Raw genomic sequence first — 26,140 nt, 5'->3', positions numbered from 1 at the left:
CTCATACTGAGGAAGACACACTGAGAAGACACTCATACTGAGAAGACACTCATACTGAGAAGACACTCACACTGAGAAGACACTCAAACTGAGGAAGACACTCACACTGAGGAAGACACACTGAGAAGACACTCACACTGAGAAGACACTCAAACTGAGGAAGACACTCATACTGAGGAAGACACACTGAGGAAGACACACCCAGGGAGACACTCACAATGAGGAAGACACTCACGTGCAGGGACACACACTCAGGGACATACACACACTGTGGGAGAGACACACACTGAAGGAGACACACACACAGTGTGGGAGACAGCTGTACCCCTGCTGATCATATGACCTCCTTCTACATTCGGGAAGAGCGCCCCCAATGGCTGACTGTACCACTGTCCCCCCCTCACCTCCCGCATCTCAACTTCCACCATAAGAAGAGAAGGAATTCAGTGGCCGTGTGGAGTCACTGGCTCGCAGACCACGACTCAGGGGTGGTTCTGAGCAGGGTGCTGTGGTCAGTGGCTGAAGATTCCATCCTCAAGTTCCACCTGCCCGGGGATCTATGGTTCCACTGTGTTCCAGTGGTGGTCGGATGTCCCAGCATTCCTCCTTGGCCCGCCATTCGCAGGACCACCATAGCAGCGCCGACCCAGTGCCCCGAACACCAGTGGATTTCACTGGTGCATCCGAAAACCTTCTGCAGCCTCCCGCAGCAGCCGTCACACAACAGAGTCCCATTGCAACGCGCCAAGACATAGCCTGCCCAGAATCCAGTAAACAGGACCTCCCTGCCACAAATCGGGGGCTCTGTGGAAGTGGGGGGTGGGGCATTCACTGAGTTACAAACCACACCTGGGGGGGCGTTACTGAGGAGAAACACCAATAAAAGGGAGGAAAAAGCCTGACCAGGATCCAGGATGCAGAGCTGCAGTGGTGCTGATTCCCATTCCCAGTTTCACATTCCATTATTATTACTGGGAGAAGGACAGTCGTGAAAAAGTCGGTGTGCTGAGCTTAGGTCCCCAGGAAAGCATGCGGATGCAGCTCTGGTAAAATAAATATTTTATTGATTTCTTCATACAAAGAAATAGCATGAATGTTCAGTATTTATCTAGAAATTTCTGTTCCTTTTTGCAGTTCATTGTGTAAAATTAATTTTGATGTACATACCACAAAATACTTGATTTACATCCTTTTCCTTTTTTACATACAAATGGGCTAATCTAAATGCTATATTATATGGGTGAGAAACAGCACTAAATTTTGTTTTTTTTAATGGGTTGAATAAAACTCAACCATAAATTAATGGTGATATGGACTGTGTAATCACAGATTTGTGGGGGGGAGGGGAGGTGGGGCTTATGTGTTTTTTGTTTAGTAATTAAAAATAAAGTTAGGATCAACTCCTGTTCAGCAACAGCCAGGACATTACAGCGGCTTACGAGCCTGAATCTCACAGGTGCTTGAGGGCCCCTTAGATGGCGAATCACTTTTGAAAGTGAGGAAAAACATCAGCTAACATCAGCACTGAAGCAGGCCAGCCTTTCGCATTTGAACCTGTTCCCTTCATTGATACTCTTAAATCTATTTTTTGTACTCAGTTACAGATTGGACTGAAACAAAGTCTTTACGAAGTACCTTAATCTGCTCCCAGAACCTCGGGGTCCTTCCCACAGGAGAGAGGGGAGGCCAAAGTGTGTTCAGAGGCCCATGGGCAACACGCCACCGTCACGTGGGCAAGGCGGCCGTTGGTGATCCCCGACATTCACGGACTCCCCTCTCTCACATGCATACACAGTATTCAAGTAACAAAGACGAAAGATGCCGAAAGTGAAAAAAGAGGAGGAAAGGCAGATCTGAGAAGATCGGAGTCGCGTCTGTCCAGGGGAGGCTCCCTCACTCTTGGATAAACCACTCCTCCGACATTCAACAGAGCCTGTGAGGTGGGGGGGGGGGTGGGGTCTTGATAGATGAATGAAAACATAAGCAACCTCAACATATTCTCTTGGGAATCTGGTTGGCTTTTCCTCTGACCCCGCCGGCAACCTCGGCAGGAACCGGAAACGTGGGCCGGGTTCTCTGACGAGACCAGGCCACGGGGTCAGGATTGATCGGTCATGAGCAGGGTGACGTCACCCTGTGTGACCCCCAATGCGATTTAGCTGCTAATCAATAGTGCATTCACCGTAAGGGTCTACCACGTGACCGTTGGAGGAGAGCAGGGCTATTCTTTAAACCGGGGACAACACGAACGGGAGCAATTAGCCCATTGATCGGTGCTTATTAAGTGAGAGGGTCCAGGGGGTCAGCAGTAATGCATCAGCTGAGGTAACTGTTCCTGAATGCTAGGCTACCTGTAACCACGGAGGGCTATTCGCGTAGAGCCCGGAACGTTCAGCCTGGCTGCTCTAAACATAGACCAATACAGAAAAAGACCACCTGCCGGACTCAAGATGACGGGGAAAAGGAGAAAGAAAGGAAGTGAAACCCACAGACGTGGCGGATTGAAGGTCGCCGGCGAGCGGCCGGTAGGCGCGGCACAGAGCTGCTTTGTGTGTCCGCCTCGTTTGCGAATTTCCGACGGCTCGGACACAAACGGCTTCAGCCGCGACTGAAAGCACCATTAACGAGTTTAAATGACTGGATGGCAAGAGAGAGAAACGGAAAGAGCGGAAGAGAACGACAAAAAAAGCTGAAAAAGAGGAGATGTGGAAAAGAGGAGATGTGGAATGTTAAAACGACGCAAAACATGGACCAAATGCAAGGGGCGAATTCAGGTTAGGCAGCTTAGTGAATTAATTGCTTAGAAATTAAAAATAAATTATTATAAAATAGATTTCTGTACATTTTACATATATATAGCAATATCTCCACATCTTTGCCAGAATTACAGAGAAAAAAATGATTCAAGCATGGTGTCCTGTAGTAACGTTTTTGCTTTGTCAGTTCCAGCCAAAGTTGTGGCCAGTCATCTGGTAGAACTTCATGTTGAAGGGACGGTAAAACTGGCGGAGCCGCTGCAGCACTTGTGGCTGGATGTCGGGGTGGGTCCGGCCCTTGGTCTTGCCCAGGCAGTGCGGCTTGCTGCTGCCCTCGGCCTTCTTCAGGCAGGGGAAGCCCTTGGTCTGGTTGAAGTAGAAGTGCTTATCGGTGACGATGCGCTTGAGGCCCAGGAAGTCCTGCACGCGGGCCAGCTCGCCGGCGGGGTCGCTGATCAGCCGCTCGCCGCTCACGAACAGCATCTGCCTCAATGGGAAGAAGCGCAGCCAGTTGTCCAGGTGCTTGGCATAGATGCCGATCTGCACGGCGCTCCACGAGGGTGTCGATGAGGCCCGCGCTGCGGTTCCGGAAGGTCAGGCTCTCAAAAGGTGGGGATGTCGGGCTTTTTGGACAGCGTCTGCGTGTAGTCGACACGGCCCGGGGTGACGGGGGTCCCGCACCACCACGATCAGCTTGGTGTCCCGGGACATGGCATAGATGCGGGACGGAGCCTCCCGCGTCACGAAGTAGCTGGGCGTCTTCTCCATGGTGATCTGGCCCTCCAGGGTCCTGGGCATCAGCTCTCTGGGGAGGAGGGGACACAAGAGGGTCGGAATTGGGCGGGGCAGGGTTGTCTTATAATGCAATTGACCAGATGGGGACCCCCCCACACCCCGGCAAAGAGTCAGCAAGTCTGAGGCTCAGGCTACATGGGGTCATCATACACGATATTGAGTATGGAGAAAAGGCAAGGCCAAGGACCATGCAAATGTCCTTCAAGTTAAGTTCTCCCCAAACGGGCTTGATGGGCCGAATGGCCTCTCGTTTGTAAATGTCTTATGTTCAACGGCAGTCAGAGCAGGAGGAATGCTCAGGAGGAATAACTTAAATAACTGTTAACTGGGCATCAGTCATGTTGACATCTGGAACACATAGATTACAGCCCTGCCTCCTGCCTGCCCCTCCCCTCTCCGCTAGCCACACTTCCCAGCCACACATTCAGGAAAGTGCCTGGCTTAGCCTAAATCCACCACGGCCTACTTTATCCATTAGCCACTTAGGCTATATAAAAGGCTAATTTGCTTCTAAAAAGAGTAGAGCTGATTCAGCTGGCTGTGTCCCTGAACAGGAAGGCCAACAGCCATCCCGGGCACAGTTTCCGAAAACCCCTCAGTCGCTAACAGCGTCAGGGCAGTTACACAGGGTGCCCGGTGGCAGGGTGTGGATTAGATGGCCGCTGCCTGGCACAGCTATACACGGTTACATGCTTTTTTTATTGCCACTGGAGGTCACGGGGGGTCACATTGTGAGCCCGGGATACCAGTGACGACCCCGGGGCTCCCTCTCACAAACACGTACAAGCACAGAGCCGAAGGGGTGACACAGCGACAGCCTAATCCAGTCCTGCCTCATCACAGATGATAACCTTGGAGGTAAATGCATCCAACAGGACCCACACGTGGGAGAAGTGCAGGAAGGCGTGCTAATCGCTCCAGAGGGAGCAGTGACCAGCACGGTACCCGCCATCGCCGTGGTAATAAGCCCTGCCCATTTGTGTGACACGTCCTGCTTTGCATACAACTGCGTCTGCAAGACAGAAGCTCAGCTCAGCAGCCTCCCACCACGCAGTGGTGGGGGGGGCTCAGAGAGAACTCGCCCTCGCTCGGACTGAAGCGGGGGGCTGACACGCACCCACAATGACCATACCCCCATGAAATCTGCACCATTGACCTTACCACCATCTTTCTTTCTGAAGAGCACTACGAATGGGCGTGGGGTAAGAGTTTAATGTGGGTGGGTTTTCTTTTTTTTTGGTGGGGGGTATAGCTCTCATAGGGACAATACCTATTCTGCTCTTATGATTTATGAGGTTCTCCTTCAGAAGATTCAGTCAGCAAACAGCCTATTCTGACACCCAGACCCCTTTTTTTGAAAGGGGGGGGGCACAAGAGCATTGTCCTCCGGTGGGGTGGCGAATGGCAGGCTGCGGCCACAGAGAGGGGCGTGCTCGTCAGGAGCTGAGTGCCTGGCCTCTGCCCCTCCCAGGCCAACAGCCCCCCCCCAGCCCCCTCCCAGTGCCACCATACGTTCAGAAGCACTCATGGTGTCAAGAGGCAGTGTGGCTCCCACCAGGTCTGTCTGTTTGCCCGCCGAACCGAAACATAATGACTCGCCAATCAGAGAGGCCACACTTCACTGCTTTTGGCTCTGAATCAGCCAATCAGAGTCGTCGAGCGCCCACGATTCAGATATCAACAGCCACTTGTTAAAGATGTACTCCAAAAGCTAATCAGGAGTCATTAACCATTAATTAACCATGCTTGTCAGGGAGCCCCCAGGGCTGCCGGAACTGTTAATTAGTGAGAATCTGCCCGAACTGCTTCACTTGCTGTAGACGTCTCAGATCTCAAATCTCCTCCTTGAGAGAACTTTTAATGTGAGGTGAGCTGGAAGGGACGACCCTCAAAATGAGTCTAATCTAAGTGTTTTAGTCAGTCTGCTAATTAAAGTTTTAGATTTTTAAATATCTTATTAATTACTGCTGTAATCTTTGAAGAGTTAACCACCAAATGGTGGATTAACAGCATTTAGGTTTCAATGCTAATTCACAGGCTCATTTGAAGGGCACATTTCAGCAAAATGCTGACTTTTCTTATTAACCCGTGTGTGCAGATTACAGGCGACCGCTCCGGGCCCATAATCGGCTCACATCTAGATGCTACATTTTTGTAATTGGGCTCAATCATGCTTAATTAAATTGGCTGGAACAAACGCCCTATATTGCGGTGTATCCTTGTGCAGTGGGGGGGGGGGTCCATGTACTGACTGTGCTGTGGTTGAGTCTCCGCAGACTAGGCCACCCCATGCCCTCACACCGTCCCTGGCTGTTTTGTCTGGGGAGGCATCGGCGGAGCTGCAGCTTCAAAGGGACGACCCGCATGTCTGCATTTCCGACACGCAACTTCCCGCCCCCCCCCCCCCCCCCCCCCCGCACAACACGACCTCCAGTGTTTCTTCCATTTAAGCTGCCTCACTTTCCCTCTCTATGCCTCTGCTTCTCCATCCCTCTCTCTATCCCTCTCCCTTCTACCCTTCGTCCCTCTCTCACTCTCGGTATCCCTCTGTTTCTCTCCCTCCCTCTCCCTGTCTCTCTCTCACCCCATATCTCTCCGGTAGACCTTCCCCGGACGGCCTCCTCGGGTTGACAGAGATGCCAAACACATGGATAACGTGAGTCGGCCCCGACTCACACAGCTGCTTCGGACAGACGGGGAAGCGGCTGACTGCCCCACCACCCCAAACCCGCCAAACACAGAAATCCGCAGAAGCCCATGGAGTGACACACCTGAGACGGTGACCCTGAGCACCTCCCATTCGAAAGGTCGAAAGGCGTTTAGAGTAACGAAAGCGATCTGTCAAAACAACTCATAGGGCGAGGGGTACGAGCTGCTGAAACCAAGCAAACCATGGCGATGAGTTCCAGAGTGTGACTGACGGGCCTCTTCGGGATTTTCAACACCCCCCTCCTCCCACCCCGCCCCTCAAACTGTTCCAAAAACGTAGTCGCACGTTCAAACTCTTTGACAATAATTAAGCTATTGATCAACAGTAACCCCTCCCCCCCATTGCCTCAGGCGAACAGTGGGTGTGGGGGTGTACAGGCACTTTGAAAACCCCCACCACCCCCCACACCCCGGGGTGGACGTAGAATGGTCTGCTTGTGAAAACAGGCACGTCGCCGTCGTCCCCCAGACGGAAGATAGCTGCTGTAGCCAGGCCTGTTCCCATCCAGCAAAATTAATTAAAGAAAGGGGAGAGCTCGTTAACGGAGCTCGTCGAGACGGGACCTGCCACACCCCCCAGCCTGCCTAACAAGTAATTAACTCTGTGACTGGGGTAGACCAGGAAAAGTCCCGAGGCCGTCTTTGTCCCTCCCCAGTGAGGAGATCATACTAGGCCCTCATTGGGGTGTCCCGGATCCTCTGGGACTCCCTGCCTTCCGTGTTTTACACAGAAGGTGCATTTAAACCCCCGTTCTGTTTACTGTGAGCCATTAAGAGATACTTATTATACTGAGTTTTCCCTGCCCATCATCTGGACTCCTTGTTCAGTACGAACCAGAACAGGTTGGGGGGGGGGGGGGTCACAATGACATGGGTGAGGGACACGGGAACCGTCAGTATGTCCTGTTTGTTGACGTAATGGAGATCTCCTCCATGGGAGGTATATTTTCAGCTAACTGCCTCAGATGACTGGGACCCCCCAGGCACGACAGCCACATGACAGCAGGACGGCCCATTCCGGTGAGGCCCACCCATCCAAGGGCCCTGACGTGCCATGGAGTCAGGTTGGGAGGGGTGGGAAGTAGTTATGCTCTCCCCACTGGGTCATGTGCAGCACCACCTACGCTAAATCTGCCTCTGCCCTCCCCTTCCTCTGAGCCCTGCTCCAATCCAGCTGGGCAGTGCCCCTCGCTGGAATCACATACACAGTTCATTAACAGCACTGAATGTTTACATATTATTACTAACAAACAATGGACTCTGAAGAGATCCATGAAGTAATAGTAATATCTGAAGTAATACAAACATTTGATGAATAAAGATTAAAGAAACACCTGTTAATTGGGATTCCTCTTTGCAGTTTTGTTTATTATTCATGGCCTATGTTCTGTGGGCCAGTGTGGATCTGAGTGCAGAGACCGCTGTAAGCGAGCACTAAATACTAAATCTGCGCAGGGCAGGCTGATGAATGTCCCTTTAATAAACTGCCGTCAGAGGGCAGCAGGTGTTTGGTCAGGGCATCCATAAGACAAGGCGGTGGTCCTGGAAAGAGAGGTCATCCCTAAGGGACAGCAGTGGTTCCAGTGAGAGAGGGCATCCCTAAGGAACGGTGGAGGTTCCAGTGAGAGAGGGCATCTCTAAGGGATGGCGGCATCCCTAAGGAACGGTGGAGGTTCCAGTGAGAGAGGGCATCCCTAAGGGACGCCGGCATCCCTAAGGGACGCCGGCGATCCCAGCGAGAGAGGGCATCCCTCAGGGACGGCAGTGGTTCCAGTGAGAGAGGGCATCCCTAAGGAACGGTGGAGGTTCCAGTGAGAGAGGGCATCCCTAAGGAACGGTGGAGGTTCCAGTGAGAGAGGGCATCCCTAAGGGACGGCGGCATCCCTAAGGGACGGCGGCGGTCCCAGTGAGAGAGGGCATCCCTCAGGGACGCCAGTGGTTCCAGTGAGAGAGGGCATCTCTAAGGGATGGCGGCATCCCTAAGGAACGGTGGAGGTTCCAGTGAGAGAGGGCATCCCTAAGGGACGGCGGCATCCCTAAGGGACGGCGGCGGTCCCAGTGAGAGAGGGCATCCCTCAGGGACGCCAGTGGTTCCAGTGAGAGAGGGCATCTCTAAGGGATGGCGGCATCCCTAAGGAACGGTGGAGGTTCCAGCGAGAGAGGGCATCCCTCAGGGACGGCAGTGGTTCCAGTGAGAGAGGGCATCCCTAAGGGACGGCAGTGGTTCCAGTGAGAGAGGGCATCCCTAAGGGACGGCGGCAGTCACAGAGGGTTCGGGCTTTTTTTTTTTATTGGCCTACACACTGTTTATTTAGTCCAATGAATGACCATTAACTCGTGGGGGGGGCGGTTCTGACATGTGTTCCAACATCCAAATGATCACGTTGTTAAAAAAAGACCCAATTCACTAAAAGCCCAGGGGGAGGGTCCACACACAACGGTCGGGAAGCAGGAGGTGCTGGGGGGGGGGGGGGGGGGTTGGGGGGGGGGTGCACAAACTCAATATCCAGACGATTCTTTTATTCCTCTCCCCCACAACCCCCCCAACCCGACTTGACTTCAGCCATGGGGGAGATAAATAAATGATTTTTCAATGGTAAGACAGAAAAAAAGTTGTCTTGAACAGACACAAGTGTCCTCAGTGAGACCGTATGAATGACCACGGACAATCAGACCCCCCCCGCGCCCCCCCCACGAGCTGTGCGAGAGCCAGACTCCTTTTCTGGAAACATGAGTGTTTGACAAGCAATTCCTGTGAGGCCCCCTCCCCTTTGTCCGTCGCCCCAGCCGGAGGTTCCATGCTGCCTGGCCCGTGTTTCCCCCCTGTGCGAGAGCGCCCCCCACAGGGGGCCGGGGCACCATGCCACACAGCACCACCTCTCTCTGCAGGCTGCCCCTTTACAATTAGCTGCCGGTAATTCGGGGGATGAAAGTGGCATCCCCACACCCCCTGCCACTATTCCCTCCCCTCTGCCGGGCCATGCCAGGAGGAGAACAGCCCCCCCCCACCTCCTCTTCTGTGGGGACTGTGTGTGGGGTGGGGGTGGGGTCCCAGCAGCAGCCTCGCCGCATGATTGGCCGAAAGGGAGCCTGACATGTGACACTATTCTGTTTGCTAGCAGGGAGGGAATACTGCAGGAGATTAAATGAAGGTAGCTGAAAAAGGGCCTTTTGGGGGGGCTTGGACAAAATTGGGGCGGGGGGGCTCAGTAAAGGCTGCCCACAAAGGGATTAATCTGTTAATTCGGCAGTGCAGGGCAGCTCGGTCAAGGCAGGCAGGTCACTCGGAGGGATGGGAAGGAAATCAGCCCTGTCAGCCTGTCGGGGTACCTGGGGGTGGGGCTTTGATCGGAGGGGAGGGGGCACACAACGGAGGAAGTATGAATGACAAACCACTACCTTTGGGCGGGGCAGGGGGGGGACAAGTGAAGTCCCATGCCCTCAATAAATGGTATGATCCTGCCCCCCCTCCCCCCCCCCGTCTCCCCCTGCCCTCACCCCAGGCAGTAGGTCCAGTTTGGGGCAGAGTGACCCGGGTAACCTGGCCGAGCCCTCGCACCCCCACACGGCGTCATGCTGCTGCCCGTGGTGCAAACTAGCTATCTATCTATCTATCTATCTATCTATCTATCTATCTATCTATCTATCTATCTATCTATCTGTCTGTCTGTCTGTCTGTCTGCCTGTCTGTCTGTCTGTCTATCTGCAGTTAGCAGGTGTTTTTGCCCCCACCCTCCAGAAACACCAAAGTCTGATAGCATGGCAGTGAGGCAGGAGACACTGTGGCAGGAGCTGAAGCCCATGAGCTTAACAGAAGCTAAACCAGCATGGACCAGGCTACGAAACAGACAAAAATCCCGGTGAAGCTGAGCCCGTCCACTGTAACATACAGCACGTCCCACGACTGGGCAGAATGGCAGAGCTCAGTCTACGTGTGAAGGTTGAGAACAACAAAACAGAAGTTTGAAATATTCATCAGCTGATCTTCTGGTTGGACTTCCGTCAGTGACGTAACAGTGTAAGAAGCCCACGTGTGAGACGATGCCCGCAGACCGTGGTGGGGCCTCGGCGGGGATGTGGCACACGTGCTGTCTGGGGAGATGCCTGCGCCTGCATTACCTCACTGGGGAAGCGTGCAACCCCCCCCCCCCCCCCCCCCAGCCCCCAACCACACAACACACACCCCTCCGTTCATCTCCCGAGGGATGAATCATGTTTTGTTCATCTCGACACAAATAAAAACCATCAAATAAGACCGGAGTCCCAACTGCCACTCTGGTTCTACTGCCTCGACCATTTCTACCCCTCCATTATTTTCCTGTCCCTCCATTTTTACTTTTCCACTCAGATCGGTGGGGGTCCCAGTGCCACAGTGACACGTACATCTATCTGCGATCCGGAAACGAAAGACCGAGCCCCCCAGGTCTCAGTGACCCCAGCTGACGTCTTCTGATGTGAAAGAAGTCCAGCGTGACCGGTACTGCCCAGTCCAGACCCTCGAAGCAGCGTCTGAAGCAGCACATCCTCTACGTCCACACATGAGAACACAGATTCCTCCGTTTTCTCCCCAGGGTCCCACACTAATAGGAAATTTAAAGGCATTAAAGATGAATTATGATTTCCTCTCTGTCCAGAAGAAGACCTCCTGGCCCCTGAAAGCTACAGAAAAATGACAGATACACTTATCAAATCTTTCCACGAGAGGAGAGCTTTGGTTAACCGCCGCTGCTTGAGGTCTTGTTCACAAAAAGCTGCTTGGTGTAAGAAGCAGGTCGTCACTTTCTCAAAGGAAACAAACAGGCCATTTTTAAACTTAAGCAGCAGCAAAAGATATACATTATAATGACAGTAAAAATAGGGTATCTCCAACAGACAGGCACCGTTCCGTTTGTTTGGGTTTTTCTTGGCCTGAGCCGCTCTGCGTGAGATACAGGATGTCAGAGAAACACGGCTTCAGTAACAGGAGCCATCTGTACGCGATAAGGGCTGTCGGCGTGCTTAACGGGGAACGGGCCCCACCGAAAACCTGCATTTTAACGTGGAAAAATAATAACGACAAAAAAAACCTTTGGTACTACATTTTGAAAAAATATATATTTACACAACAATTCCACGACATTGAAATAAAATAAAGTAACCAGACGTCACACTGAAAGGGAAAACATTTTCGTGTTTATATAATTCTAGCTGAAATTTGGTTAGCGGTAATAATATTTTGCTCCTGGCGTACAAAGTGGGTAGAGACGCCAGGCATACACGTGGTAGAAATAGTGCTGGACTTAGCTTGACGGGGTATTTTATAAGACAGACATGCGAAGACGCATCTAACAGTTTTACAAGTCGGATTCTGGGCACTGAGGCTCCAGGTCCACGGCTAGAAATAGACCAGGTTTGCAGGAGAACCTACATAGCGCTGCTTCGTGTTTATATTCCAAACAGTAAATGAAATCAATGACATTAAAATCCCACATTTTAAGGGCCTGAGGTAATTACTTCATATCTATCAGTCAGCTGTGTTTTCACTCAGTTTACCGAAACGGAAACCGGGAGAGATGCAAAACGCGGCTCTTAAGTCGGAGCCACGAAGCTGCGACCGCCGGTTCCAGTATCACCTGTTAGTCGGGGTGAAGTTATAAGAGATGCGGACGGGCAGCGATACTGGGGAACTGGGTGGATTTCAGAAAACCAGCCCCCTGTTCCGCTATTACTTAGTATAGAGGGTGGGGGAAGAAGTACAATTTTCCCCAATAATAGCATAAAGCAAATTTGAATTCATTAGGTACTGATCGCTATTTAAGCTCTCCAGTATTCTTGTAAACGACAGTCTACTATCTACCTTCATCTCAAAAGGCTGGTAAATCTTAGGGTTAATTATTAACTTCGTAGTCGTGGGGGGATGGTCTTCCACCTTCATATTTAAATTGCATTTCCATTTATTTTGACCGGAGATCATCCGCCTCTTCAGAGACGCCACAATGCACCAATTCCCCGCAATTAGTATTGTTCCCACCGCGGTTTGAAGATAAGGGACGAGGTTCAGAGGGGAACATAAGAGGCGATTTAGTGCCGATTTGGTGGAATGAAGTGCCGCTTAAACAATCCCCGAAGCAGCCGAGGCTCGCATGTTTATTTTATCTGTCGCTTAAGCCACAGGCCCCAAGTCAGACATCCGCCGCCTCTTGTTTTCTCTGCAAATACGGACCTCACGTATTAATGCTCACATGGGCCCTGCGGTGTTTTTTTAAGTGCTTCATTCGTATCTGTAATCGATTATTAGCAGATAAGTACTTGACCGCTACTCGATTTATATCGATCGCTTGACAGAATAAAAGCGATCGCCATACAAGTGTAGATTACCCAGTTTTTAAAAGGAGCATTTTAAAGTGAGTGGAAGTGAAATTACACATTAACATTAAAGGTACATGCGGTTGTTTCATTCGCTGTAACATTTATGTGGCGAGCTCAGTCCGGCCCTGCAAAGCAGCAAAACGGTTTAGTGCTCCGTGCCTTTTCATGTCCGCCGTCTTTGTCGGCCACTAAACTTCGTGCATATTTAATTGACTGAACTTTTCTTCAGGGCAACTGAAATCCGTTCATTGAGAAAGGCATGCAGCTCCGGACCGCTTTTCATCGGCCTGTCAGAAGGCCCGTTAGTTCTGCTTCACGTCGGTGGACATTGAAGAAGAAGAAGAAGAAGAAGAAGAAGAGGAGACAATATCTCTGTCTTTTTCGGCCATGTTTCTTTGGATGTACCGGTGAAACTTTTAAATTTCATTTTCTCTACGCGTTTGTTCTCCAAAAGCCTACATACGTTTTTATAGGCTACATATATAATTTATAGGCTATTGTGTGCTTGTTTAGACCTTTCCCTTCTGATGCAATATTAATAGCCTATAGAAAAAAAATAGTTTACAAATATTTAATAGTAAAACGTAAATGGCATAAAAGTGACTTTACCTAAGCGCCATTATATTACGAAGGAAAAGAATTAATCCCGTTCAATGTGGTTTCGGCGGCGCCTGTCAAATTACGGCGATTAAGCGAACTATAAAATAACCAGAGTTCATTGTAAATTAGGCTGTGTAAATATTTAATTAAATGTCCGTAATCCTCTACAAACCCTACTTCTCCTGATTTATTGTGATTTACATGATAGCCCACGTAACATCAGATAGTCAATTAGATGTTTTTTTTCTCAATTAATATTTTAAATCGAATTACACTGTAATTAAATATGCTGTTAAACAAGCAACTATTATAGGCCCAAGTATTAAAAATGAGAATGAAGAGGTTTATTTTTTATTCTGATTTACATTTTTGAGGGCAATGGGAACCTGCTGTCGCATTCGATTTATTTATCTATATATTTTAATTAGACTGAATTAAAACATTGGTTTTTTTGGCGTGGAAAATAAACATTTTGACATGCCTGTTTTCTCTTGGGAGATTAATAAATTGTGCTACTGTTTAATTGTAATTCCAGCGGGAGAGAAAAGCAGAATTTATATTTTCATTCCAGTCTGTCCTCCACGTTCATCTATACACGATGAAATTAAACGTGGGTCCATAAAAAAAATCCCAACATTAATGTTCTAATCATTTAAAAATTCTGGTCGTATCCTCGGACGGCCTTGCCCGGTGGGTTGAGCTTGTGCATAGATTTTATTATCTCTTAAAGTTGGCCTTAGCGAACAGAAACCGTTTAAATGAATGCATGTAGTCCAAGATAGTTCCTTAATTCTCCTTTAGATTTTTAATAAACCGCCAAATGCTTATATGAGTCCACTATAAAATATACATCCGCCTGTGTAACGTTTTTAAACTCAGAATAAAGTCACAGCATCCTTGTTTCATACAAAATTACTCATCTCTAGCAGTTTAGACAAACAAGAAAAAACAAACAAGTGCTGGGGATATTTTCTGTGATTTCGGCTTAATTCGGGATAATTGTTTTTAACATGTTTTAACAGCCTACGTGAACAACGGGCGGTTTTTTTCGCTGCGAAAAAAATATTTTAAACAAATTCACATATTTCGATAACTTAAATAGCAGCCTAATTAATTTTAAAGCTTACGAAGTCCTCGGGGTTTTTCCTGAAGTGTAGATGGCCGGTATGTAGTAATTCGTCATACTCGCACACAAGCAGCAAACACTAGAAAAAGACGGTGTGTCACCTGCAGTTTACGTATCTGTCCAACAGGGACCACTGCTTAGCGTCAAACGGGCTGCGAGTATCTCCGAGAAGAGCGCTTAAAACGACTGGGATATATATATATATATATATATATATATATATATATATATATATATATATATATATAAAACAACGAGTATTAATAGGAATAAAGAAAAATAAAAAGCGCCATTACTCATACGCCTAATAAAAATATAGGCCTAACCTTAAAGAGAAGCACAGTTCCATGTAATATTCATGCTGTCCCGCACAGTTCGCTCCGGGCAGCTTTTCTGATGAAATACGACCGATGTCCTATTAGCCGCGGTCCGTCCTCCCGGGAAGCGCCGCTTGCAGCCCCGCTAATGTGAAATGTTCCCACAGCCCCCAGCCCATGGAAAACACGCGCATGAGATTTCCAGTCACTATTATTATTATTATTATTATTATTTTCATTATTATTATTAGACAAAGAAGACTTCCTTATGAGGCTACATAAACCCCAGGTCATCCGGTAAATTTGAAACTGAAACCCGCAAGAAATTAGCTGAAGTGAGATATGTGAGATATTAAAAACCAATCACCAAATTCTGTGAATATATTAATAATGAACATATTTTTCTTCGCCTTTCCTTTTCAGCGCCCGGGTGCCATACATGTAATGTTGCCTTAAAGATTAATTTTGGGTTTAATCTGACGGACATATAATTTAAAATTTCCTGGGTATAACAATTCGCTTTTTTTCTCAAGCCATTACCCATTAAATGTACATTTGAATCACAGCTATCTCGGAAATCTCAGTAAAATTAATGGCATAATTAACTTTCCACGTCTTTGCGTGCTCTGATTCAAAGCACCCATGGTATTATAAATGAATTCATCGTCAGATAATGAAACAACGTTGTGTGGAAAAGTGTTTTTTATCTACTTATTTTGCTAAATCCAGCCTCACATATTCATTTTTGATTAACCTTAAGACAGTTCGTCCACATGATCGAAAGCTTCTACATGTGGGGCAAACAGTTCAAAAACATTCTGTAACTCTGCCGGATCTCGATCGCAACTTTGTCACAATGTTTACGCAGTTGGTAATACAAGTAGCGTTTGTTTCCTCAGGCTTCTCTTCGCCCCTTTTAAATGTTTAGCTAATCTGAGATCTTAATTACAGTGCATCTTACCTGTACCAGTCGAGTCCCTTGTCGTAGTGGCGGTCGAAGAAGTGCGGCTCCGCTCCCACCGCCCTGATGTCGGGATGCACCCGCAGAAACTCCAGCAGCGCCCGCGTACCTCCCTTCTTCACCCCGATGATGATCGCTTGGGGCAGCTTTTTGCTGCCAGACCCGTTGGAGAAGCTTGACATGGCACTCGCCTCGGGGGCCCTCTGCTCGTCCCTCATTTCGTCCCAGTCTTCGGCTCTGTCCGAGTCCACTTCGTTATCTAGCAAGTCTCTGGAGGGCGTCCTCACTGACGGCTCGTCGTAATCGGATTCCAGGTCTACCCAGCTTTGGGTTTTGGGTATCAGCTTGGACACCAGGTCCACCCTGGCGCTCTCTGTCCTTCTACTAGCGGGTTCCGTCTCCCTTAGCCGGTAAGAGTCTATTACACTTGGCACAGTGGCGCAATAACCCACGCAGGAATATAACATGTAGACCCACAATAAAAGCATGATGCCCAGCAGTAAGAGTTTCTTTTTCACGGGGATGAATGGAATCGCATGCAGATGGCTGAATGTCTGGCTATATTCCATAAGCCTCACGTGCGCCGGTCATAATCCAGGGAGACATATTGGCAAAGTTTATTCCAGGTTGCGTTTCGACATTCCTCGCGAAAAAATATAATTTCGTGGACAAGAAGAAGAAAATAAGAAAAAAAATTAAATTAATGACAAAAGTATTGCGGTCAGCATCTTCTATGCTGCAAATTCAGCGTGGCGGCGTCAATGCCTAAGATTGCCCCTGGTGAAAGAAAAGGGGCGAAAACTGAAAGATGTTAAATGTTAAAGCGGTGCTGTTCAGTGCCGCCCCGGAGTCCTGCGCTCACTTTGGCAGCACATCCCTCTCGCCCGGCCCGTCAGCTACTGCGAGCGCTGAGCGCCGAACTGAATACTGGCCCCTTATACAGCGCCAGATGCGCGCAACTGACAGTGGCGTCTGCCAATCGCAGGCGAGCGGCGCAAATTTTACAGCATGTTGACAGAAGCGACCCAATCGTAGGGGGCGAGAGGCGGGGCCTGCGCTGTGATTGACGTGAAGCCGAAGTTCTTTGACGTTCCTATTGGATAAAAAAAGCATTAAACCGGATTCCCTTTATTTATCAGATTTGGAAAATCGGAAACGCTATTTTAAGCGTGTTTGTAGGGAAAGTGACAATATTTACTCGGCAGTAATTATTTTAAAATTAATATTCATTTAATTTATTTTCAGGAATGATGTGGCACCTGGAAGTGTACATCAGTACAGATCAGCGACCGCTGCCCTATAACAAGATAAAAGCTGCAGTTTGGCACTGCAAACGTGGGACTTATTTATTAAATGCAATTTAATCACATCTTTCAGAACGAATTGCTGTTATACAGAGACCTATAGTAGTACAGAAATATTACATCGTAAATTATAATAACAGTGCTACAGATTAATTGGTTTTGCTTAGTATTATTATTTACATAATAACAAAAACATGCTATGTTTTTTTCGTCAGGTTAAAAGCTGCTGTACTATATTTATTTTTGCGGCCGACATATATTATTTTCCCCTGCCGGCAGCTTAATTTCATCCGTGAATTTGAAGTGTGAAATAATTATAGGTTACACGTACGCCGAGGCGTTGTGTTTTCATTTTCCTGTCTGCTTTTCCCCCTCTTTATTGTAAAATGTACAAACAAAAAGCTGAACATCCCGATGTTTTCGCCGCATCGCCGTGAACGTGTAAGCGCCCCTCTTATCCCGCAAAGCTATGCAAACGAGCGCCTTTAATTAAGTACCGTTAAAGGACTTTTAATGTGCACTGGGCCGCTGCTAATGCAGGTACACAGCGCAGCTCATTCAAAAAGCCCCATTCTCAGGAAGCGAGTCCCGCTTCGCAACTTTTTTCTTTTTTATAATTTAATTCGTGAAAGAGGGATATTTCCCAATTTAACTAATACTAAGACCTATATAATTCCCTTATTCATATTTTACATTATTTAAAACTTGTTATTTTGAAACTTATTTAAGGGACTACTTATCATCATTACCGCTACTACTGCAATAATAATAATAATTTAAAAATACGAAAAATTTAACGCCGTAAAACTTCGTTGTTTCAGGCGCGTCGCTGTAATCAAGTTAAGCACAGACGCTCAAAAGTCCATTCAGAAGGTTTTTCTCTACTGGTTTATTCACCCGAATATAAATATTAATCCGTTCTGCACCTGTTATTTAAAAATTGTTTACATTTAATTTATAGTCTTTTACATGTGTGTTTTGCTGGTACTAGACAAAAAGTCATGTGCGAACTTACATGTGGTGTGACGCCCGATAGTGTAATTTGTGCGCCATTAAGCCGTGGAATTGTTTCAACTACACATAAATGTAAGTTTAATACACTTCAAGTGCAATAAAGGATGCGTTATATCAATCTCTCAATTAATGACCACTGCTCACAGGCCCAAACACTTAATGCTCATCCACCTTATTAAACTAAATAAATAAATGCGTTCCGCTGTTTGACAGGGCGAAACCCTGGGAGATTCGTGCACGTAAAGGGGCATAACATGAATGCAGTTTCAATGATAAACTGTCTTTTCTTGTAATTTCTAAAATCTTGATATGATTTAAATTAATTAAGCACAGTTAATTACATTTTATCATAATAAATCATACTATCTTATACTAATTATTGCGGACAGTGAAATTTTAACTACGACGCCAACAAATTAAACGGGATTTAATTTCAATGAAATTGCCCACAAATGCAATGTTCACGGGGTTAACATCAGATAAGTCTATTTTTGTCATTCACGTGTTTGCGGGGTTTTAATCTGTTCTATGGGAGATTCATTCCTTATATGTCGGTGTATTGCAATATGTTTTAGACATATAGGACTTTTGGGTGGATCACTTCCGAATTGTACAGTTTTAGCTAAATTACAAAACGGTCATTAAATGCAGGCCTTACTATTAATAAGAGACCGCAAAGCCACACGTGGCCCGGAAACAGCCCTTTTAACCAAAAGCATAATTTATGCGACCACATTAAGAGGGAACATTAGACGAAGAATAAAGCGGGGGGGGTGTACGGGACGTAATTATTCGAAGGAAAGAGCACATTTCTCGGCACGTTTATAATGGGTGGGGTGCGGAGTTCACCTAAAATTATGAAAAAGGTCTTGGTGAAATGTGAGAGCATTAAAAAGGTACTCGACTTCTGTCTGTTCTCCTTCAAAAAGGAAAGAACCGTCTGTGGACGTCAATCCCGTATCACACAGTAAAGCAGTACCCACCTCGCATGCACCTTGTTGCTGTTTGAGAAAAATTCATCTGTTAGGCATTAAACGAGAGAATCACGCCAGTGCCCAGGTTTACGATCAAAAACAGATTTACAAAGCATACCAACCACAGCAACTACTAATAGGCTACTGTAATAATAATAATAATAATAATAATAAAATAATAATAATAATAATAATGGGCTAATTCGGTAATTATCATTCTGTGTGTAACATTTTAAAACATTTTCCTGTAAATTTCGCGTTATCCAGATTTAAGACATTCGGTACCCGAAAACAGGTCCTCAAGCGCGTGAGTTTTCCTTCCTAGAAGATGATTTACCGGTATGAGTCAGAGCTTTTCAAGCTGTTGTTTATATAGGAATAATTTGTGAAGTTTAATTTCTTTAAGCTGAACGCGATCCAAATGCAATTGTGTCATTATCCCGTTATAAACGGGACTGCAGCGGGATAAGCGCCCCGGGGGCATCGCCGCGCACTCCGGCGTATTTAGGGCCGCTAATCTCCGCTAATGACCTGCGACAGGCCTCTAGATGCGCACATATAAGCGAAAAGAACGCGGTGTGCGCGGTCTCTTAGACTGTATGTAGTATTCATGCCTAAATTGATTGAACTCGATTAAGGTTGGTTTCATATCCGGGCCGCACCTTTCCACAGAGAAACACACGCCGGATAAATCCATAATAAAGCAGAAGGGGGGGCGCCCAGCCCAGGCTGGCCTCGGAGGGAGACGACCCGACACGGCTCTCCGCCGCCCTGCATCGAAGGGGCAATGGGATCGTCAGGGGGCGCCGAGATGCCGGGGGAGGGTGTGTTCTCAGCACGTCCCCAGTTTGTTTTAAAATTAATTACTTCCCGCTTTCCTAGATGAACTGTGGCCCGTTCATTATAAACAACAAGGTACCGGTACGGGGACTGCGGAGGGCGCTAACCAAGGTATTATGTTTGGTGTCAGTGAGCTGAGCTGATATTTAATATAATTAACTTACACTAGATTTACACTGGATTTAGTCCCTCCCACTTTCATGACACTTTGCCCTACTGTGGAATTACACCAATTTACTATTTATCATTTAACAAATGATGATGCACTGAATAAATAACAGGCGCTCTTAATGGCATTCCCATGCATCGATCGAGGTTTCAACTATTTAAATATATTATTAAGCGCTAACAGGTGTTCAACACATTTTGCGTTCAGGATAAAGTGGAAAAAAGAGGAGATTCGTGCCCGAAAGCGGCCGCTTTTTCCATCACTGGCCCACAGACGCGGGGGCCGCGTACATTAAAGTCGGGGCTCCGTGGGTGTTGATTTCGCTATGGGGAACTTCAAGTCCTCACCTGCATCTACCGTGGATCACAGAGAAGTCGATTTGCGTGATTTTCTATGCGGTAGGGTCTGACTTTTAAACATGAACAACATTTTGGTCTAACGAAACAAGACATGCAACAGTACTCACAGATTAACTCGGAAACGAAGAATGGGGAAATAATGGCAAACAAAGTGGTGAGGAACACCAGCTAAACATGAGCTCGTAATGACTTAACAGAAGCGACCGCTTGGGTCCCTCCGGATGGACTCACCGTACCGGTAGAGCTTGGACCCAAAGGCGTCCTGCCGGGGAAGCAGTAATGGAGCATCTCAGAAGGCAACATCGCGGAGGTTTGCAGAGACGAAAGGAGACTAGACAGGTCAAGGCAGGGAGGGGGAAAGAAATGGGCCGGGGGGGTTGGGTGGCTGTCCATGTTCACAGCCACCCAGATGGAGCGGATGCTGGAAGACCCTGGCTGCCGCCGATATCTGATACAAGTATGAGTGCCCCCCCCACAACAGCTGGACTGCTCCCTATAGCCACCCCCCTCCCCAAACATGACCCCCCCAAAAATCCCAGTGCCACTTCATAAAAAGAGGTGGGGGGCATGATAACAGACCGGAAGGCAGAATGTCCCCTGGGGGGGCGTGGTAACACACTGGCAGACAGAATGTGCCCTGGGGGGGCATGGTAATACACTAGCAGACAGAATGTGCACTGGGGGGGCATGGTAACACACTGGCAGACAGAATGTGCCCTGGGGGGGGGCATGGTAACACACTGGCAGACAGAATGTGCCCTGGGGGGGGCATGGTAACACACTGGCAGACAGAATGTGCCCTGAGGAGGCATGGTAACACACTGGCAGACAGAATGTGCACTGGGGGGGCATGGTAACACACTGGCAGACAGAATGTGCCCTGGGGGGGGGGGGCATGGTAACACACTGGCAGACAGAATGTGCCCTGGGGGGGGCATGGTAACACACTGGCAGACAGAATGTGCACTGGGGGGGCATGGTAACACACTGGCAGGCAGAATGTGCACTGGGGGGGCATGGTAACACACTGGCAGGCAGAATGTGCACTGGGGGGGCATGGTAACACACTGGCAGACAGAATGTGCACTGGGGGGCATGGTAACACACTGGCAGACAGAATGTGCCCTGGGGAGGCATGGTAACACACTGGCAGACAGAATGTGCACTGGGGGGGCATGGTAACACACTGGCAGACAGAATGTGCACGGGGGTGCATGGTAACACACTGGCAGACAGAATGTGCACTGGGGGGGCATGGTAACACACTGGCAGACAGAATGTGCCCTGGGGGGGGGCATGGTAACACACTGGCAGACAGAATGTGCCCTGGGGGGGCATGGTAACACACTGGCAGACAGAATGTGCCCTGGGGAGGCATGGTAACACACTGGCAGACAGAATGTGCACTGGGGGGGCATGGTAACACACTGGCAGACAGAATGTGCACTGGGGTGCATGGTAACACACTGGCAGACAGAATGTGCCCTGGGGGGGGCATGGTAACACACTGGCAGACAGAATGTGCCCTGGGGGGGGGCATGGTAACACACTGGCAGACAGAATGTGCATTGGGGGGGGGCATGGTAACACACTGACAGACAGAATATGCCCTGGGGGGGCATGGTAACACACTGGCAGACAGAAGGTCTGGTATAGAGACCGTAGGGTAGAGGTTGTCGTGGTTACAGACAGCCAGCAGGGTGGCAAATTGCGATTAACGAAAGAGTAACCAGCCATGGTGAAAGCAACATAGGAGAAACCCAACCCTAACCCAGGCTGGAGGGAGCTGAGCTAAAAAGGGGAGTTACAAGTGCAAATCGGGGTGGGGGGGGGGTGGCAGGGCCCCTGGAGAAAACATTATTAGACAAGTAACTGAAAACAAACTATAAACTACGCATCCTTGGATGGAAAAATGTTTTATAAATGATCAGACAGCATTAAACCCAGAAACACACCAAGAAAGGAGGCGAGGGAGGACAGCGATTGTTCTTTATTGGTGTGGCACAGGGCTTCCATCCACATACAGTATGTCAGCGCACTGAACTGTGTAACAGCAGTGGTCAGAAATCACATCACAGCACTAGAAACGAGGCTTTCCTAGAGAACTGAGCAGTTCACAAGTCGGGCAGGACTGAGACAGAGAGTGACATACATTCGTTTAGCTCTGTAATTAAACATCAAGCTGCCAGTCGGTTGTACGCATCACTGGTGTGTGAATAAATTAACGCGCGGGAGGGCGTATGCATACATACACACACACACACACACACACACACACACACACACACACAAATGATTGATTACAAGATCCCTGAAATCATAACGTTTTGAGTTATTCTTGTTAAAGCAGATCCTAATTGTCGCTATTCTCGCGTCCAGATGTGCGGGGGTGGGAGTGACAGGCAAGGCCAAGGGTTAACTGTCCTGGACCTGGCCCCCCACTGTGGTCTGGGCCCCCCCATGCTCGGCACGTGGCTTCTTGCAGGTGATGAGGAGGAGGAGGAGCATGGGCAGGTGCCAGAGGCTGCAGAAGAAGAGGCGGCGTGCGCTGGCGCGGTCTCCGTCCCGCTGGAAACGCAGCGCCAGGTAGCTGATGTACAGGTTGATGGGCAGCGAGATGAGCGGGAAGGTCCAGGTAGAGACGCCCAGAGGGGGCGCCAGAGTGCTGAGGCCCATGAGGGCCAGGCTGTGTCGCAGGGCCACACGCCGACACAGCGCCGGGTGCGTCACCGACATCATGCGGTACCCGCCCCGGGAGTAATCCTCACGCAGGTTCCAGCTCAGCGAGTTGAAGTGGGGGAATTGCCATGAGTACAGGAACGCCCCCAAGAGGAGGGCACCTGCAGTGCAGGGGGACAGATAACAGCAGAAATTAGAGCTGAACAAACAATGGAATATTTATTACATTTATGATTTTGGCTTCTGACAGTTATCAAAACAAAATCGCGATAAAACAATTATCGTGCCACATTTCATTGTCTTGTGTTATAAATCCAGCACAGCCCTTTCCAGACCCTTTTCTGCATCTCAGCGGAAGAAATCCACTGCTAAAAGCACAAGTTTTTTATTGGTTAAATGCATATTTCCAAAATCAATGAGTAATCATGCTAAATAATCATGATTTCAATACTGAACAAATTAATCATGATTATGATTTTAGTCATAATCGAACAGCCCGTAAAGTGTCACATACGGACTGACAGAGATAGAGAGACAGACAGAGAGAAAGAAAGAGAGACAGACTTACTGACTGACAGCAACTGAGAGAAAGAAAAGCAGCCGAGACAGACAGACAGACAGACAGACAGACTGAGAGAGAGACAAAGGCTGAGAGAGAGAGACAGACAGAAACAGAGACTGACTGACAGACAGTGAGACAGAAAAAGACCACTGACAGAAATAGGGAGAAACAGAGAGAAAAATGAAGACAGACAGACATAAAGAAACTGACAGACAGGGGCGAGGGCAGCTGTTGGACCCTTGGGCCAGGTGCTTAACTGGATTCTTCAGTAAATATCCGGCAGTAAAACCACGAGAAACATGAAGCTACACCTCATCCCGTGTAAACACAACAACGCTATCGTTTACTGGCAGCTGACACGCCACGTTAGCGTGGCTGCGGGGAGTTTGGGCCGGCACCTGCTTACTCATGGCAGCTCGGACCAGCGAGCAGAACCTGGGTCGCTTAGGTGGAGGGCGGCCAGCTGTGGCCGGGGAGATGGGGAAAGGCAGACAAAAGTACTAGGAATTTGCCAGGAAAGTGTTTTGGTCACACAGTGCGTCATGAATTGCCTCAGCGATCCAGCCTGATGGAGGAAGGCAAGGCGCTATACAGCAAGGCGCTATACTGCAAGGCGCTGAGATAGATACAGAAATGCTGCTGTACCTGGAGACAGCGAGCCTTGGGGAAAGGTTAACTGGATCTAGAAGCAGCTTTTATTGTTAAGCAGCTTAAACAAAAACAAGCGAACAAAAACAAACAAGACAAACAAGCGAACAAATACAAACGCGCTTCCGTAAATATTATTCCACCTTGGCAGTGAATGGCCAAAACAGATCCTCCGCTCACAACCAGAATCAGATCTGCACCAGTGTGGCTGGCAATTGCCACAGCAACCGGACCCAGGACACCGCCTCCCACAATCTCCCCAGCCACACCCCTCCCATAGCCCCCACCCATAAATTTGTTCTACAAACAGAAAAGTTCACCATCAATTTACATGTCAAGGTTGGGGGTGGGTGGGGCAAGTCAGAAAACAGGTCAAATTAGGCAGGTGGGGGGGGTGGCAGCGCACAGGCTTAGACGCTGGGTCCTAACAGAACAGAGGACATTGGAGAACATGGAGAAGTCGCATACCTGCGTCCAGCGAGCCAGTGGCGGCGGTCCAGCCCATGATGGGGGGGATGGCACCCACCACAGCCCCCACCCATGTGTTGGCGATGCTCAGCCTCTTGAGTGGTGTGTAGCAGCAGGTGTACAGCACGATGTTGAGGGCCCCCAGGAAGCCCGTCAGGGGGTTTACAGCCAACGTGAGAAGACCCACGCCAGGCACGGCACAGGAGGCAGCGAAAGTCACGGCGTGGAGAGGGCTGGGGGGGCAGGGCGAGGCTTAGGGTTAGGGTTAGATTTGGCATTAAGCCTAAGATTTAGGGTTAGGGTTAGATTTGGCATTAAGCCTAAGATTTAGGGTTAGGGTTAGATTTGGCATTAAGCCTAAGATTTAGGGTTAGGGTTAGATTTGGCATTAAGCCTAAGATTTAGGGTTAGGGTTAGATTTGGCATTAAGCCTAAGATTTAGGGTTAAGGTTAGATTTGGCATTAAGCCTAAGATTTAGGGTTAGGGTTAGATTTGGCATTAAGCCTAAGATTTAGGGTTAGGGTTAGATTTGGCATTAAGCCTAAGATTTAGGGTTAGGGTTAGATTTGGCATTAAGCCTAAGATTTAGGGTTAGGGTTAGATTTGGCATTAAGCCTAAGATTTAGGGTTAGGGTTAGCGGAAAGGTCTCCATGTCCGGTGACGTTGATCACCACACCCAGCTCACGGCTCTGAACTTCACCAGAAAGCTATTAAACAGCTGCCGGAACTGAACAGCTAAACAGGCACTCAGGGATAAGGGGCCGAGTAAACACAGGCCAGCCCCCCCCAACCCCGGACACCCCATCACTGTGCTCTTACTCACGCAGGGGCGCACACACACACACACACACACACACACACACACACACACACACACACACACACACACGAACACACACACACACACACACACACCCTCCATTCCCATCCTGCTGGCATTCACTCCCATACAGTAGTAGGACATGCAGATGAGCAGCCTGAAGAGCGCCCCCTGCAGGCCGCCAGGGCGTCTGCGTTTGTGGACCATTGTTTATTCAGCGCCATGGAAGTCGGGGCCTGGCTGGTGCTTCACACAGAGCCCACACAGGGACGTCTTAAAAGCCCGAAGTTACCTTTGAAGCTGCACATTCACCCCCCCCCCCCCTTTGAGACCAGAGACAAAAAGAACCATCAGATAAGAGTTTTCCTGCCAGTGTTCCCTAAGGGGGGGGGGGTAAACTGCACAGACAGACTCTGAAACTGGACCTGCTTTGAGAAAGCTGGGCGGGGGGGGGGGGGGGGGGGTCACGGGGAAACACCCAGCGGATCAGGCGGGGGGGGGGGGGGGGGGGATTAAGACGCTGACCGTGTGCAGCCTGACAGACCAGGTCGATGGAAATCCGGGGTTTTATATCACTGCTGTCACAGCCGTCCACACGCACCACTGTGGGGGGGCTCTGTTGCCACTCCCCCCCCCCCCCCAAAAAAAAAGATCATATCACGCAGCTTGGGGTGGGGGCCACATACATA

General features: G+C 48.8%; 2 protein-coding genes across 2 annotated transcripts in view; both read right to left on the bottom strand.

Annotated features, from left to right (window-relative positions):
- Window positions 1-1,042: 1,042 nt before the first annotated feature.
- Window positions 1,043-16,536, bottom strand: hs3st3b1b (heparan sulfate (glucosamine) 3-O-sulfotransferase 3B1b). Its single transcript, XM_049015345.1, is given in 5 exon segments — window positions 1,043-3,311; window positions 3,313-3,363; window positions 3,365-3,427; window positions 3,429-3,561; window positions 15,613-16,536. Coding segments are annotated over 5 exon segments (1,188 nt in total). The 5' UTR covers window positions 16,182-16,536; the 3' UTR covers window positions 1,043-2,939.
- Window positions 16,537-22,247: 5,711 nt separating this feature from the next.
- Window positions 22,248-26,140, bottom strand: part of LOC125742317 (protoheme IX farnesyltransferase, mitochondrial) — a 34,176-nt gene continuing 30,283 nt past the window's right edge. The window contains 2 exon segments of the mRNA XM_049014224.1: window positions 22,248-23,112; window positions 24,630-24,862. Of these exon segments, the coding sequence (XP_048870181.1) occupies window positions 22,688-23,112; window positions 24,630-24,862 (658 nt within the window). The 3' untranslated portion in view covers window positions 22,248-22,687.

The sequence above is a fragment of the Brienomyrus brachyistius genome, chromosome 5 (genome assembly GCF_023856365.1).
Source record: "Brienomyrus brachyistius isolate T26 chromosome 5, BBRACH_0.4, whole genome shotgun sequence".
NCBI classification, from domain to species: domain Eukaryota; kingdom Metazoa; phylum Chordata; class Actinopteri; order Osteoglossiformes; family Mormyridae; genus Brienomyrus; species Brienomyrus brachyistius.
This window is presented reverse-complemented; position numbering and strand designations above follow the sequence as displayed.